The sequence below is a fragment of the Aethalodelphis obliquidens genome, unplaced genomic scaffold (genome assembly GCF_003676395.1).
Source record: "Aethalodelphis obliquidens isolate GAN/ISIS:26980383/991018 unplaced genomic scaffold, ASM367639v1 scaffold40, whole genome shotgun sequence".
In the NCBI taxonomy this organism is placed as follows: domain Eukaryota; kingdom Metazoa; phylum Chordata; class Mammalia; order Artiodactyla; family Delphinidae; genus Aethalodelphis; species Aethalodelphis obliquidens.
This window is the reverse complement of record NW_020837984.1, coordinates 16,013,312-16,027,595: the sequence shown is the minus strand read 5'-3', so window position 1 is coordinate 16,027,595 and position 14,284 is coordinate 16,013,312. Positions and strand designations below refer to the sequence as shown.

The 14,284-nt window shown below is 56.5% G+C and overlaps 1 protein-coding gene across 26 annotated transcripts in view; it reads right to left on the bottom strand.

Annotated features, from left to right (window-relative positions):
- The window catches only part of DYSF (dysferlin), a 223,145-nt gene that overhangs the window by 102,563 nt on the left and 106,298 nt on the right, over positions 1-14,284 (bottom strand). For all 26 annotated transcript variants that reach the window (XM_027131963.1, XM_027131965.1, XM_027131977.1 and 23 more), the window contains 6 exons: positions 10,885-11,016; positions 10,634-10,800; positions 9,714-9,828; positions 9,320-9,425; positions 8,922-9,064; positions 7,052-7,225 (listed from right to left, as the gene is read on the bottom strand). In XM_027131963.1, coding sequence (XP_026987764.1) covers positions 7,052-7,225; positions 8,922-9,064; positions 9,320-9,425; positions 9,714-9,828; positions 10,634-10,800; positions 10,885-11,016 — 837 coding nt within the window. The remainder of the gene's footprint in view (positions 1-7,051; positions 7,226-8,921; positions 9,065-9,319; positions 9,426-9,713; positions 9,829-10,633; positions 10,801-10,884; positions 11,017-14,284) is intronic.

The following is a 14,284-nucleotide window of genomic DNA, read 5'->3' as shown; positions in this document are numbered from 1 at the left end:
TGTCACTGCCCTGACTGCTCTGGCCTCCGCTTCCAGGGAAACCCCACGCAGGCCCACAGGCCAGGCCAGAGGAGAACCCTGTAAAAGAGAAAACTTGGGAACACACAGCCCTCCCTTCCTAATCAGGGCTGATTGCAACCTTAAGTGAAATAGCAGGCGAGTGTGCAACCCCATTTAATTTACAGCTGGAGCCAGGGCTTGAGAGCAGCTGCGAAACTCCTTGCAGAGCTACCGGCCAGCCCCTGGGGAGCCTGGGAGTGGAATTAGGAAACCTGGAGAATCCACAATGCCACGTGTGGGCTGGCACGAGTGTCTGTGTTTGCATGTGCCTGTGTGTCCCTCTAGGCTTTCCAGGTCTCTGAAGTCTGCAGAGGACGCTCAGGCAGGTTTTAGGCCATGCCAGAGTGCCTCTGTCATCAGGACGACTGTATGTCCTCGTTTGCCTAGCTTATGCCTATTTTCCAACATGATTTTTAATAGTGTCCAGACCAGACAATAAATTATAAGGTCACCCTAGCCACTGTGGACACACCCTCATGCGTGTATAATGACACACAGGGGGTGCAGCCGTCACACCCACCCAGCAGTAACACACACAGTCCATGCTTACCTGTGTGCTGGCATTGTGTCTCAGGTACGCAGACACACAAGTTTCAGTGGACGCACGCAGGCTTCGGCGTCCAAATCTTGAGTGAGATAGACCCAGAGTCCACACAGTTAGAGGATTTACTCAAATGGTCCTTCCGTGTAATCCTCCCGTGGCCCTCAACCTGCCCCGTAGCACAATGCCAGGTGTGGAACAGGTGCTTGATTAGGACATTCAAGAGACACAGAGCCGCCTTCCAATGGCCCACAGACCCAGCCAGGGGTCTTGATTACTTAATAAGGCAAAGCCCTTTCACCGCCCAGGTGCTGCCCTTGCTCAAAGCAGCCACTCTAGGAAGCATGCCTAGGTGCCCCCGCACACAGCAGGATTTCATCCAGGTCCAGAGACGGCCCCTCCCCTCCCCACCCACATCTGACCTCCTTTTCAGCCAGTTCAAATTCCCAAATTCCTCCTCTCTGGCCCCGGCTTCTCCCTGACCCCCTTCCCAGCCCTTCCGACTCCCAGCTGCCCTTCCCTGCCCCTGACAGGGGCTGGGGGTGCCTGTCTCTGTGGGTCCTTGGCACTTCAGGTCAGGACTCAGGCCCCTGCCAACCGATTGGAGGCTTCCTGGCTGGGGGCAGTGGTGCCAACTCCTCTCTAGCTGCCCAGCTGCTCCAGGGAGGCCAAGCTACCTGGCTACAAGACGAGGAGGGGGATGCATCCAGCTGAGGGCTCCAGCCAGCACCCATGATGCTCCCTGGGACCCCACTCAAGGGCCTTCTATGGGGGAAGGACTTTATGCCCTCATAGCAAGTGGGGAGATGAATCTGGGGAGAGAGAGCAGAAGAGCCCGCTCTTCTGGCCTCGGTTCTAGAACTGACTCATGCCGTGCCTCTGGGCAAACTCCTTCTCAGGCCTCAGTTTCTTCTGGGGCTACATTAGGGGCTCAGAGTTGTTCTAGAGCAGCACTGTCCAAGAGAACTTTCTGTCGTGATGGGACTATTCTGCACTGTCCAATATGGTAGCCACTAGCCAGGCGTGGCTGTCGAGCTCTTCGAATGTGGCCGGTGTGACTGGGGAACGGAATTTTCTTATTTTAATCACTTTAAATGTAAATTTAAATAGCCACACCTGGCTAGTGGCTTTCATATTAGACAGTGCAGTTCGGGAACCTCAGTCTCCCCAACTGTAAAATGGGTATAATCATAGAATCCAGCCTTCCGGGGTCCCTGTGAGGATGAAATGAGACAATGCACGTACAGCTCTCAGCCTGGTCTTCGGCACAAGGTAAAACAGATTTTTGTAATTCTTATCCTCTTTGGATCCTAGATTTTCTTGAGAATTGGAGAAAACCATGGACTTTACATCAGAATTTACCCACCACAGACACACACATGTGCACTGCATACACACGCATATCACACATGTGCACACGCCATATACATCCATACACACATCACACGCGTGCTCACACGTCAGACACACGTGCACACACAGATCACACATGCACACCCACAACTCTGCATCCAATTTCATGTAGCACCAAAGCCAGGTGGAGAGTGCTTTCGAACATGAAAGTTCCTTCCAGCTCTAAAAATCTCCAAGACTAGGAGCACACGCGGCCGAGTCTCCATCTCCTCTTCTCCCTGCCCAGGCTCAGGCATCTCAGAAAACCCTTCCAGACACTCCGGGCCAAGCGCAAAGACAGGGCTCTGGAAAAATCCTCGCGCATGGAGGGCAGGCCCAGGGCAAGGGCCACAGGATGGATTCTGTGAGCTCATCCCCGGCAGCCGTCACCAGCGTTCTCAGAGAGTCTGGTGGCGTCAGGAGGGGGTGACTGGGTGGACGCCGGCGGTGGCGGTGGCGGCGGCAGCGAGGGGTGTGGGACAGGAGAGGGAGGCTGGATGGAACACGCTATAATAGCAGCTTTGTGCTCCACTTCCCAGCTCCCTGGGAACGCCAGGAAGATTATGAAACCCGGTGTCTTTGGGAATGCCAGGATATTAGCTGGAAAAAGAATAATACGAAAATAAAATAATGCTCGGGATGGAGACAGCAGACGATTAGCAGACAGAGCCAGGGCCTCCCGCTCCGCAGAGGGAGCCAGGCTTGGCCCCGGCAGAAGGTTTCAGGGAAAGGCTGCCCGTGCTAATGAGCAGACTGGGCCTGCCTTGCAGTGAGACGTCTTCAGGAGGGGAGCTGGCAAGTGAGGCCCAGCTTGCTGGTGGACGCATGGGCCAGGGGACGGGCAGTAGGAGGCAAGGGGGCGCCACAGGCCTGGCCCTTGCACCCAGACATACAGAACCGTCAGATTACCAGAAAGCCCACCTGGCTACCACCCACAGTCCTGGACTCCTCCAAGCTCTGCCTCCCCAGGTCCTCCTCCAAGAAGCCACCCTCATTAGGCACTGTCACTCTGGAATGACCCTTAGTCTGCCCTCCAGCCCTTCGGAGATGCAGCTTCTGTTGGGTTTGTTTGCATTCACACGTGAATATCCCTCTTCCTAATCAGACAGGGGTTTCCCATGAGCCAGGCCTCCACTATCAGGTGGAGGATCCTTGGAAGAAAAGATCACTTTCTCCCCACAAGGAGCAGGGAGAACATGTCACCTGCCCCTGCCTCGCTCTCTAGGGCCCTGGTGACACACCTCCAGTCAGGAATAGACACCCTGCCTCCCTCAGAGAGGCACCCGGTAGTGGTCGATGTGACTGCCTCCCTCATCTTCGGGATGCACTGTGCACCCGACATCCTTGTTACTCAAAGATGGTCCTTGGACCAGCAGCGTGGGCTGTTAGAAATGGAGACTCTTGGGCCCCACCCAGACAGCAGATCAAGAGCAGACGTCTTAACAAGATCCTCAGATGGGTCTTATGTCCATTAAAACTGAGAAGCGCCTCTGTACTTGGGTTATGTCCTTAATCCTTACGAGGACCCATACGTGTAGTGACATTCATAAGTAACAGAGTCACTAAAGGGACAAGTGACCTAGCCACAGCTGAAGCAGAGGAAGCAGAATTCAAACCAAACCAGCGCCATTCAGAAGCCTCACCCACCCCACCACACTCCCACCAAGTGAATAGGCAGGCATCAGTGACCAGTGGGCAAAGGCCAGTACCCAGAACAATAGATTGGTCCTGGCACCCAGAAAACCCAACCATCTGCCCCGATGATGCAGGGTGGACTCCAGCCCCAGTGCCTTGCTGGAGCACCAGTACATCCCTGGATGAAGGACAGCAGACTTAGGGATGGGAACCCAGGCCATCCTCGGTCCTGGCAGGGAGCATGTAAAGGTGACCATGGAAGGGGAGAGTGTGTGTGTGCATGCGTGTGTGTGCATGTGTGTGTGTGAGCACGCGTGCTGATGGGGGCTCATTTGCTCAAGTAGAGTGGTCCAGACAGTTTCTGTCCAATGGGCCTGTGGTCCTGTCCAAGTGCTGGTCACACCTAAAGACTGTGTCCAACTCCAGGTCTGTGGATCCAGCCGTTCTAACCACTGTCTGCCTCTGGCTCCCTATGTCAGCAAAGTTCCCTCAGGACTCTGGGCTTCACTACTTCGGTTTCTTCCACATTTCACAGGCGAGTCCCAACTGCATCACAATCATTCACTTTCCCACTTGACGTTTGATTTCAATGCTCCCCCATGACATTTCTCTCCCACGTAAAGAATAAACGGCCTGGTTTCTGTGTTCTGGGAAATGGCCCTCTTCATTCTCCCAGTCACTGAGCCATGAAAGCTTGGCAGCGAGTCCGCCAGCCTTGCTCGTCTTCTTCCCCTAGATCCTCACCAGCCCCAGAGCCATCCACGCTTCCATCCACAGGTCTCTGGGCACCTCCGGCCTTGCGCCCTCTCTCCTCTCAGCCCCCTCGCCTCACAGCTGATGCTCAGCTCCCACGCCCCCAGCCTCCCTGCCCTGGGCCGCCTGGCAGGCAGCCTCCAGGTCCATCTTCCTCATACAGCACTTCACCATGTGCGTCACACTTGCCAGTGCCAACCGTGAACTCATCGCAGCCCCAGGCCCACCCCGCCCCGTGGCCTGGCGATGGCAGCGGCCCTACCGTCCACCCAGCAGAGCATCTGATGCCCACTGGACCCTTCCCTCCCCAAGCCCTGCTACTCCACCTCCCTCCACTTCGGTCCCTTGGCCCCCACCCCAGATGGTCACATCTTCCCAGATCTCTAACCAAGCCTCCTGATGGTCTCCTGATGGGAGGCTCTCCGGCCCCAGCCATCCTCCACGGCTACTTGGCCCTAAAACCCAGCTCTGACCAGAGCACTCCTCCCCCACTCAGCAACCCACACTTGCTCCTACTGCTCATTCAAGAGAAGAGTCCTGGGCTTCCCTGGTGGTGCAGTGGTAGAGAGTCCGCCTGCCGATGCAGGGGACACGGGTTCGTGCCTCGGTCCGGGAAGATCCCACATGCCGCGGAGTGGCTGGGCCCGTGAGCCATGGCCGCTGAGCCTGCGTGTCCTGTGCTCCACAACGGGAGAAGCCACAACAGTGAGAGGCCCGCGTACCGCAAAAAAAAAAAAAAAAAAAAAAAAAAAAGAGAAGAGTCCTGTGGTCGTCATCTATAGCTCTGAGTCCACCACCGTTTGGGGTTTTTTCCTTTTCAGATGCTCTTCTCCCCAGCCTGTGGGGCTGTCAACCACAGAAAAGGGGCGTGACCCAGGACGGTCATTCAGAACATTCCGTTCCTCGCCCTCAGGCTCAGGGGCTGGTGTGGGCACAGGGCCAAGCAGAGCCAGTCAATCGCACACGAGGCAGTACTGGCACTACCGAGAAAGTGCACTCTCCGCTCTGGGGTCTCCAGCTGTGAGGAAACAGAGGATGCCCGCCGGGCTGTGCTAGCTGTAAAGGTGGCGTCAGCCTCTGTCACAGGTACCAACTTTGCCAACGACATGGAAAGAGCCAGTGTGAGAATGGGGCCAAGACAGAGGAGCGAGTCGGGGACACTGTGTGAGCCCCTAGCTCCTGCCAGGCCTAATGCCTGATTCACCTCGGTGAATCAGATTCCCAGCAATCTGAGCTCTCAAGCTCTTTTTCTCTCTTCAGCCCACTTTGGTTGTGTTTCTGTCGGATGAAAACGAGCCCTGGCTCCTTAGAGGGCAAGCACCCTCAGACCTGGCCCTGCCTCTGAGGCCTGCTGAGGTCTTTATTCCCCACTCCTCAGCTGGAACCACACAACCTCCCCCAGGCACTGCCCTGTGCCCAAGCTAGGCCCCTTCTGACAGGACAAGGAGACTCCCCACTGCAGCTGCTCCAGCCTGGGTGGCAGTTCCAACTCCCACCTGAGCACCAGCTCAGGGCCCCAGAGAGCCCAGAGCTCTGCCGTCTCCTTCCAGCCTCCTGACCACTTGGCCCCCAAGACCCAGGAGGGGTTCCCTCCAGAGCCTCTGACATCATCTGGGCCCCAGAGGGTTTCCTCTCCCACACTGGCACCCCTGGGAGTGATGGAACCTCCAGGCTCTGCCCACTAACCCTCGGAGCCACTGCCAGCCTCAACTCCCTTCTCTGTAGCCATCCCATCGGGTCAGGGGCCTGCCCCACTGTACTCCCTGGCTGAGGCTAAGACACACTGCTCGGCACCCAGACGAAATGCTCCTACGGACGCGCGCGCACGCACGCACGCACGCGCGCACACACAGCTGGCTCACATGGACACACTCAGATTCCATCAGGCAGTGAAGCTGGTGGGACCTGCTCCCCTGTGTCACAGCCCAAAGCCCCCTCAGGGGACAGGCAGTCCTACCTGGATTTCAGAGAAGGTGTCTCCTCCTAGGCATCTCATGCCCAATGCTTGGATGGAGTCTCCAAACCAACAGAGTGGGGGACAGGCGATCTCCTGGCCCTGAATGTCCCACTCAGACTGTCCAGGAAGGGTCTGCTCATCTCTTTTGCGGAACACATCATCCTGACCCTGGATAACCTTGACCTGACACCCATTGCACTGGCTCTGGGAAGTACCCTCTGAGGCAGCACAGCCAGCCTGGGGTTTGGTCTCTGAGGCACATCTCTCCCCAAAATTCCCGAGGATGCGCACAAGATAGCCTCCTCTCAGGAGGACTCATGTCCAACCAAGGACATCCAGAGTCACTAGACCTCTCAGGCTACTCCCTTGGACCAGGCCAAAGCCTCCCAGACCCAACTCCAGGCCAGCCAGCCTCTTCAGGAAGAGCCAGGTCCCTTGGCCCCGTCACAGGTCAGACCATCAAAAGGCTGGGGCCCTCTCCCCTGGTCCCTTCTCAATTACCAAAAAAGCCGTGGGTCTTCTGGTGCCAAGAAATGAGCTCTTTTCTTTTAGGAGGACACCCAGACTGGTGTCCACTTTCCCCACACGCAACCTCAGAGGACTGAAGCCAAAGTCCCGTCCCGGGGTCCTCTGCACCTCTCCTGCGTCAGCCCTGAACAGCCCTGGGAGACCACGCCGCACCCCACCAACCCAAGATGACCACTGTCACGTACCAGGGCCCCCTCGAGGGCAAACACAGCTGCAGGCCCCGTCTTCTCCAGTGGCTCCATGCGGCGGCGCCAGCGGCGGCGGCGAAAGGCATCTGTCTTGCGGTACTCCAGGTGGAACTTCCAGCCAAAGAGCGAGGCGTACTCCCAGCCCTCGCCCTCCGCCTCCGCCTGCCTGTGCTGCGTGGGAGAACAGGGCAGATTCAGAGGCCACTTGGCAGGGTGGCGGGGAGTCCTGGCTTGGGCTCCAGCTGTGCCCTCCCTGCCCTCCACGATTCCCCCACACACACCACACACCGTCACCCTCCAGGTGGGAAAACCTGGGAGGGCCGCCCGGAGGAGGGGGCTCTGAGCCCCGGGTCAGGAAATGAGGAGGAGAAGAGGCTCCCTAGGCTGTGGGGAGGTCCGAGGAGCCAAGAAAGGAAGGTAGGCTGAGCAGTGATGAAAACACTGGGCTTTCGGCCTGTTTGCTTATTTGGGTTCTGGGTGGATTTCACGAATCCAGGGTTCTCTTGTCATTTCCTTTTTCTTCTTCATATCCCAACTTATAAAAGTGGAAATGGGTCTGCAATTCAGAGGCAAAATGAAGAGCCCATTTCCCAGCCCCAGGCTGTTTCTCCATGAGGCTAGGCCTACGTCAGTGTGGAGAGACCCCCGCACTTCTTCTCAAGGGGTCCTTTCCCAGCCTTGGGGAGCCCCGGAAGCCCCTTCCCATCCACCTCGTGACCTGAGATGATCCTCAGGTCAGGCCCAGGCCATGAGCTCGGTGACAGTGCCAGTCCCGGAGGCCAGTTGCGTCCCTCTCCAGGAACGATGCTGGTGGTGAGGGAGCAGGCAAGGCACACTGCCTGGCAAGGCTTTGCCTCTGTGCCCTGGGTGCCCTCACAGGGAGAGTGGAGTCTGGTTCATGCCACCAGGAACAGCCTGCTGCCCAAAAGCCTTGCCTCTCCTGGGACCCAGTGACCTTCCTCTCTACATTCACTGTGACCAGAGAGAGAGGAAGGGACTCGGGTCATGCCAAAGGCTATTCCCGGACTGGGGGAGGCCTAGTTCTCGAGCCAAAATTCCAACGTGCACTTGGGAAGGAAGGACGCAGGCCAAGAGGGTTCCAGGGAGGCAGGCCCTGAGGCTGTGCACGACACGGGCATCTGTGTGACCCCAGGAGCAGGTACAGGCACTCGTGTGCCCACACAAGCTCACTCTGCACCTGTCTGTGTCCCAAGAGTATCTGGGCACAGCCGTGGGCATGTGTGCTCACACTGTGTACATGCCCTCTGGTAAATGCTGACCGAGCCCACCCAAGCCCCTTGACCAGCATCCCCCTTCTCCAGGGAACTGGCCGTGCTGGAGGGAACAGGCTCCCTCCAGCACGCCCCCAGCAACCCCCAGCCAGTGACTGACGGCTAAGACCGTACTAAGCCCACCCCCCTTGCCTGGTGAGGAGGATTCTGTGGTGCTCCAGGCTGAGCCCCTTCCCGAACCACAGCTCAAGCCAAAGCTGACTGCCGGAGACCACATCCTTGCTCCTGGCACTTCTGAGAGTACTGCCTCAGTAAACTGCATGCAGCCGAGTCCCTGTCTCAGACTCTGCCCCTCGGACACCTAGCCATAGACACACTCTAGATACGCCTTTGCACCTTCCAGGTCTGTGCGTGAATTCCAAGTGCATCCCCTTGCTTGGTCATGGGCATTTGGGTGTTTTCTGTCTGTGTGCATCTGTGTGAGTGCTGGGTACGATCTGCGAGCATCTCGAGTGAGCCCGTGTGTCTTGTACATGTCCCCTGCACAGAGGTGTGCACCTGTGCCCAGCTGGCCTCCCCTCCCCAGGGCCTCACCCCTCCCCATGCCCCACCCTCCCCCCACCGACTGGGCTCACCCTCTTCAGCGCCTCCATCTGGTTGAGGTCCCTCCTGCGCAGGCGGACCCAGCGCCGCCGACGGTGTGTGTAGTACATCTTCTCAGCAGGGACCCAGTGCCTCGGCTTCCGGTCCGGGGGGATGGTGATGCTGTACTCCCAGCCTGGGGGAGAGGTGCCCATCACTCACTGCCTGGCCATTCCCCATCTCTCCATTTGGGGTACATTCACAGACTTTCAAGTGGTCACTGACTCCCGATTTGTAATTTATAGTGAGGACTCACCCAGGAAGTCCCCCAGATGAAGTAGCCCAGTGAAGGCCAGAACCCCAGGCCCAAGGGGCCTGCACTCAACTGTGCCCCCTTCCAGCATGCCTCGCGAGTCTGCCGGGTGCTCACTGGGCTCCACGTGCTGCCCACCTTGTTCGTCAACGGCCCGATTGAGGTCCGTGGACCACTCTTCATCTTCCCACTTCCAGCCCAGCGGGCACTCGATGTCATCCTTGGGAAGCACCTTCTCCCCGTTCTGGGGTAACACAGGCCAGGCAAGCATGAGAAGAGACAGACGTGATCAGGGAAGATGAGAAGATGCCACCTGACAACATATATTCTAAAGCCCCAGGTGTGACTCGGGCTCAGTGTCCTACCCTTGCCAGCTCTCACACACTGTCCCTCTGGAGACCAGGGCGTTGACGCTGGGGACGTGGGAGCAGGGGAGAACATTCCTCTTCTTTCAGTCACAGGCCCCTCTTGGGCCCCAATGTCCAGGCCTCCAGGAAAGCAGAGGCCACCTGCCCCCAGGGCACCCCCTTACCACATCCGTGTAGTTGTCGCTCATGTAGACCCACTGGCCTCCGGGGAGCCGGGTCTGGTTCTCAAACACTTCCTCCACGAAGCTCAGGTGGCCCGCGTCGGTGTCATGAAGCAGGCTGTGGGCGGGGGCGGGTCAGAGCCTCTGCCGGAGAGACCCCCAGGCCGTCCACAACCCCCAGCAGAGCACCTCAGAGCCTGGGCCAACCTTCCTGTGTCAGCCTCACCCCAACCAACAACAAGAGAGATGAGGGAAGAGAGAGGAGGGGCAGCGAGTCAAGGGGAGACCCAGGGAGACACTTGCAGACAGAAGAGGAAGTCACCACCAAGATAAAGAAAGAGAAAAGGAAGCCAATTGAAGATGTCGAAAACCCGGTGGGTAGTTGAAGCTCAATAGATAGTTGTAGAAATGTAAAATGTTATCGAGCTATATACTTAAGATTTGAGTACATGACTACAATATATGTTACTCTTCAATGTTTCAAAAGTAAAAAGAAAAACCAAACAAACAGTTGTTGAATATCAACCGAACTGGAAAAGAGAGAGAGGAGAAGGAGGTGGAGATGGCGATGAGATGGAGAAGGATGAACGAGGCTGTTCTGAGGGGCACTAAAGGAGGGATTAACACGCAGAGAAGGGAGCGGGCTTTCTGTGGTATCTTGGAGGAAAAGGCCGTAACCAGTGGACGCAAAGCCCACTGGAGGCCAGCTTCGGTTTAATCATAAAGGGCTTTCCAATCATTAGAGCCCTTGCAGAAAAGAATGCTGCCTCGTGATCCCCCAGTCCCGGGAGAGTTCAAATGGAAGTCGCTATGACCAGCGCAGGGGCAGCGGCCGTAGACAGAGGGATGAACAGAGCCGAGGCCCTTTCAGAGAAATGGCTGGGGCAGACGGGGTCCCCAAGCCCTCCCTGTCCATGACTCACGTCTTCTCTGGACACACGAACCAGTCTCCAGCCCAGGCCCAGCCAGCTGAGGGGCGGAAGCTCTCCTTGGGTAGCTTGATCTTGCCCGTGACGTCAGAAAATTTGGGGTAGGTGAGGCCCGTTGTGCCCCAGTTCCCGACCAGAGCCAGCTTGGTCTGGTTCTCATACTGGAGAGTGAGCAACAGAGAAGTGAGTGGGGCTGCGGTAGCTTTGGGGCCGGGGGTAGGGTGGGCAGGCAGTCAGGCACTCACGGTTTCAGCAAAGACGGAGAGCTTGCCCTCAGCAAACTGGTTGAACTCCTTTTCATCCACAGAGAGCCCGAACCAGAGCCTGACCCGAATCTGCACTGGCATCCGGGCTCCAGGGACCCCCTCCATTGGATACTGGGTAGCAGAGAAGGAGAGAAACCCACAGTCCCCTTCAGGGTCAGTATGTCTCGACTTGGGGGAGCCTCCAGGCCTGAGCATACCAGCCTGACACCCCATCAGGTATGTGCTCTGTTGGAGGACTTATTAGAATTTCATGGAAGAGGGGTGTATGACTAAGAAACGCCCCCACCGGCCAAGATTCCTTCCCATCAAAGGAGAAGACTGCATCCTCCCCATCTAGATGCTCTCTGCAGAGACAAGCCGTGTCTAGACCAGGAGCCCCCATTCTCCCCTCTCCCACCACATCCTCATTTCTGTTCTCGTCTAGAATAGCACTGTCCAATGGAACTTTCTGCTACAGTGGAAGTGGTTTATATCTGCACAGTCCAGTGCACTAACCCCATGTGGCAGTTGAGCCCTTAAAATGTAGCTGGTGTGACTGAGAAACTAAATTTTTAGTTTTATTTAATTAATTTAAATTTAAATAACCATATACGGCTACCATATTTCATGGTGCAGTTGTAGAACATGTCTTTATAAGAGATAGAAAGGTCTGGGCTTCCCTGGTGGCACAGTGGTTAAGAATCCGCCTGCCAACGCAGGGGACACGGGTTCAAACCCTGGTCCAGGAAGATCCCACATGCCGCGGAGCAACTAAGCCCACGCACCAGAACTACTGAGCCTGCGCTCTAGAGTCCACGAGCCACAATTACTGAAGCCTGTGCACCTAGAGCCTGTGCTCCGCAACAAGGGAAGCCACTGCAATGAGAAGCCCGCGTACCGCCGTGAAGAGTAGCCCCCGCTCACAGCAACTAAAGAAAGCCTGCGTGCAGCAACGAAGACCCAAGGCAGCCAAACATAAATTAATTAATTATTTTTTTAAAAAAAAAGAGAGATAGAAAGGTCTGAAAGGGGAGGAGGTTAAAGCCTCTCCCTTCGTTTTCGGTTTGTTTTTTTTGGGGGGGGGGCGGTTGGCTGGATGTTAGTGTATCATCTGATATCCCTACCCTTTTAAGTGCTTATCAGCCTGTTAACCACTATTCACTGGTCTTCAACTGCTTTTTATCCTGAAACTTTCAGAAGTTCTGCCAAAATGGAATAACCACAACAACCCAACATAAAAAATTTATTCTCCGCAACTGCTTCACCCTTTGACTGAAATCAAGGGTCAGATACGGCCTGAAGAGCAGAAATGCCTCACTTTTAGAATAACACACGGTTCCTTAGAGGAAGTAATACATTAACTACCCAGGCTTCATGTGTGTGAGCTTAGAGGAGGGTCTCCTCTGGGACGCGGAGCTGAATGAGATGAGAAAGTCTTGGTGGGTTCAGAGGAGGAAAGGGAGGCTGAGGTAAGGGTTCTGTAACTGGTAGAGGAGGCCTGGATCCCCGGAGGGAGAGCCCAGGCTGGGTAAGAGGGTCAGGGAGGGGTGTCATGGCAAGGCATTAACAGTCTCACCCCCCATCCAGCCTCTCTGCCTTTGGTTCATCCTCGGTGAAGCCCCTGACCCCAAGTGTCACCCCCCAGAAACCTCCCCATGGCTGCTCGCTTCAATGTCCTCTCCCTTGGGGTGGTTAGCAGCCTTTTCCCCTCCAAACCACCAGCCCCAGGGAGATGGCAGGAATGCCTGACACCCCCCCCTTCTCCCTCCGCCCCCAGTCTCTCCCCTGCCCTCCCCCAGACAGGGCCAGCCTGCTGGACCCAAAATAGCAACAGCAAATAAAGAAATGTCTAGTTTGGGGCTCCTCTCCCTCTCTGCTGGTGCTCATTTTTTCCAACTTTGGTTTAAGTTAAGAAACACCAATGTTTTCTTGGTCTCCGCTTGCTGCCAACATTTTTGTAGAGCTTGCTCAGGAGCTACTGGCGGGGCTCATAAACTCAGTGGGGAAGACTTCGAGAAACAATCCTATATCTTTTTTTTTTTCCTTGCTTGGGATCAGGGAAATTTTTCAGTTTGCATTTCCCCGAGGCTGCAGGGCCAAGAGGTCAGAGACCGATTCCGTTCACCGGCATCCACCAGGCCCACTCCTGCAGCCCCACCTCCACTGCAGCCTGACAGCCCTCCCTAGTTAACCCCATTCAGATGTGGCCGCTCCTTGACTTCCTTTCCCATCTGCCCTACCAGGCAAGGAGCTGGCTTGGGAGGGAGGAAAGCAGGATGCTAGGAGGTTAGGATCTCACGAGGAACATGCCCCGAGGTGGGAGGGGCAGCCCGCTGCCTGACACCCCCGCCCTCTTTCTAGGCAAAGCCGGCTCTCCTCTGAAGTACCAATGACCCAAACGCAGATATCTGATCATCCCTGGCCCTGCGCTGGCCTCCAGTCATGGTGCTGGTAGAGCCTCCTCTCCCCAGAAGGAAAAAGGGAGAAGAGGAGAAAAAAACTGATATTCATTGATCACCTAGTTCCAGTCAGACCCTTGACCTGTGTTACCTAATTCCATCCTCAAAATTGTGATCAGGGCAGCCTGATCTTTGTTTTATAGGTGGGAAAACAGCATTCAGAGAGGTTAGACAATCTGCCCAAGACCACACAGGATTCCAGCCAGCCCTGCAACCTGTCCACACGCTCTGGGCCTTTGAAACCTGTCTCCTCTGCCCACCTCAGGGGGCAGCAAGAATGACTGATCAGTGTACGAATGGGTCGACCAATAGCCCCTCAGAGGTTCGAGGCTAAGGTTAGTCCACAGCGACTTCATGGAAGAGGTGAGATGGAAGGAGGTCCTGGTGCGGATGGGAAGAGACACGTGGGGAGAGAGGGTTGAAGGCCAGGCAGTTTACGATGCCGGCGGAGCCATCTGGAGTCAGCCATGCATGGTGAGGGACGGCCCTCCCCACGGGACGCTCTCCTGGGCCGCAACAGCCACAGCTCAGATTTCCCCGAATTCTGTCCCGACCAAGCAGCCCGGGCTCTGTGTCCCCACATGAACCCAGAGAGGAGGACGGGGGCCTCCAGGCACCTGCTCACTTCCCTGTTACCCACCCACCAAGGCTGAGAGAAGAAGATGGCAGGAGGACAAAGGGCAGGAGAGGTGGGGCGGGGTGACTGGAGGGACAGGATTACCTGCTCCCAGATCTCTGATGGAGCAGAGCCATAGGCACAGCCGGTGCCCAGACACCAGCCTTCCCCCAGGGAGGAACCTGAACCCACGTGTGACTCCACCTGAAGCCAAACCCTCGGGAGGTGGGAGGGGGGAGGCAAGTCTGTGCCCGGGCTCCCAAAAGCTGGCGGTGGGAGCTGAGGGCTGAGGCCCCCCACCAGGGAGCTGGCTGGAGGGGAGCAC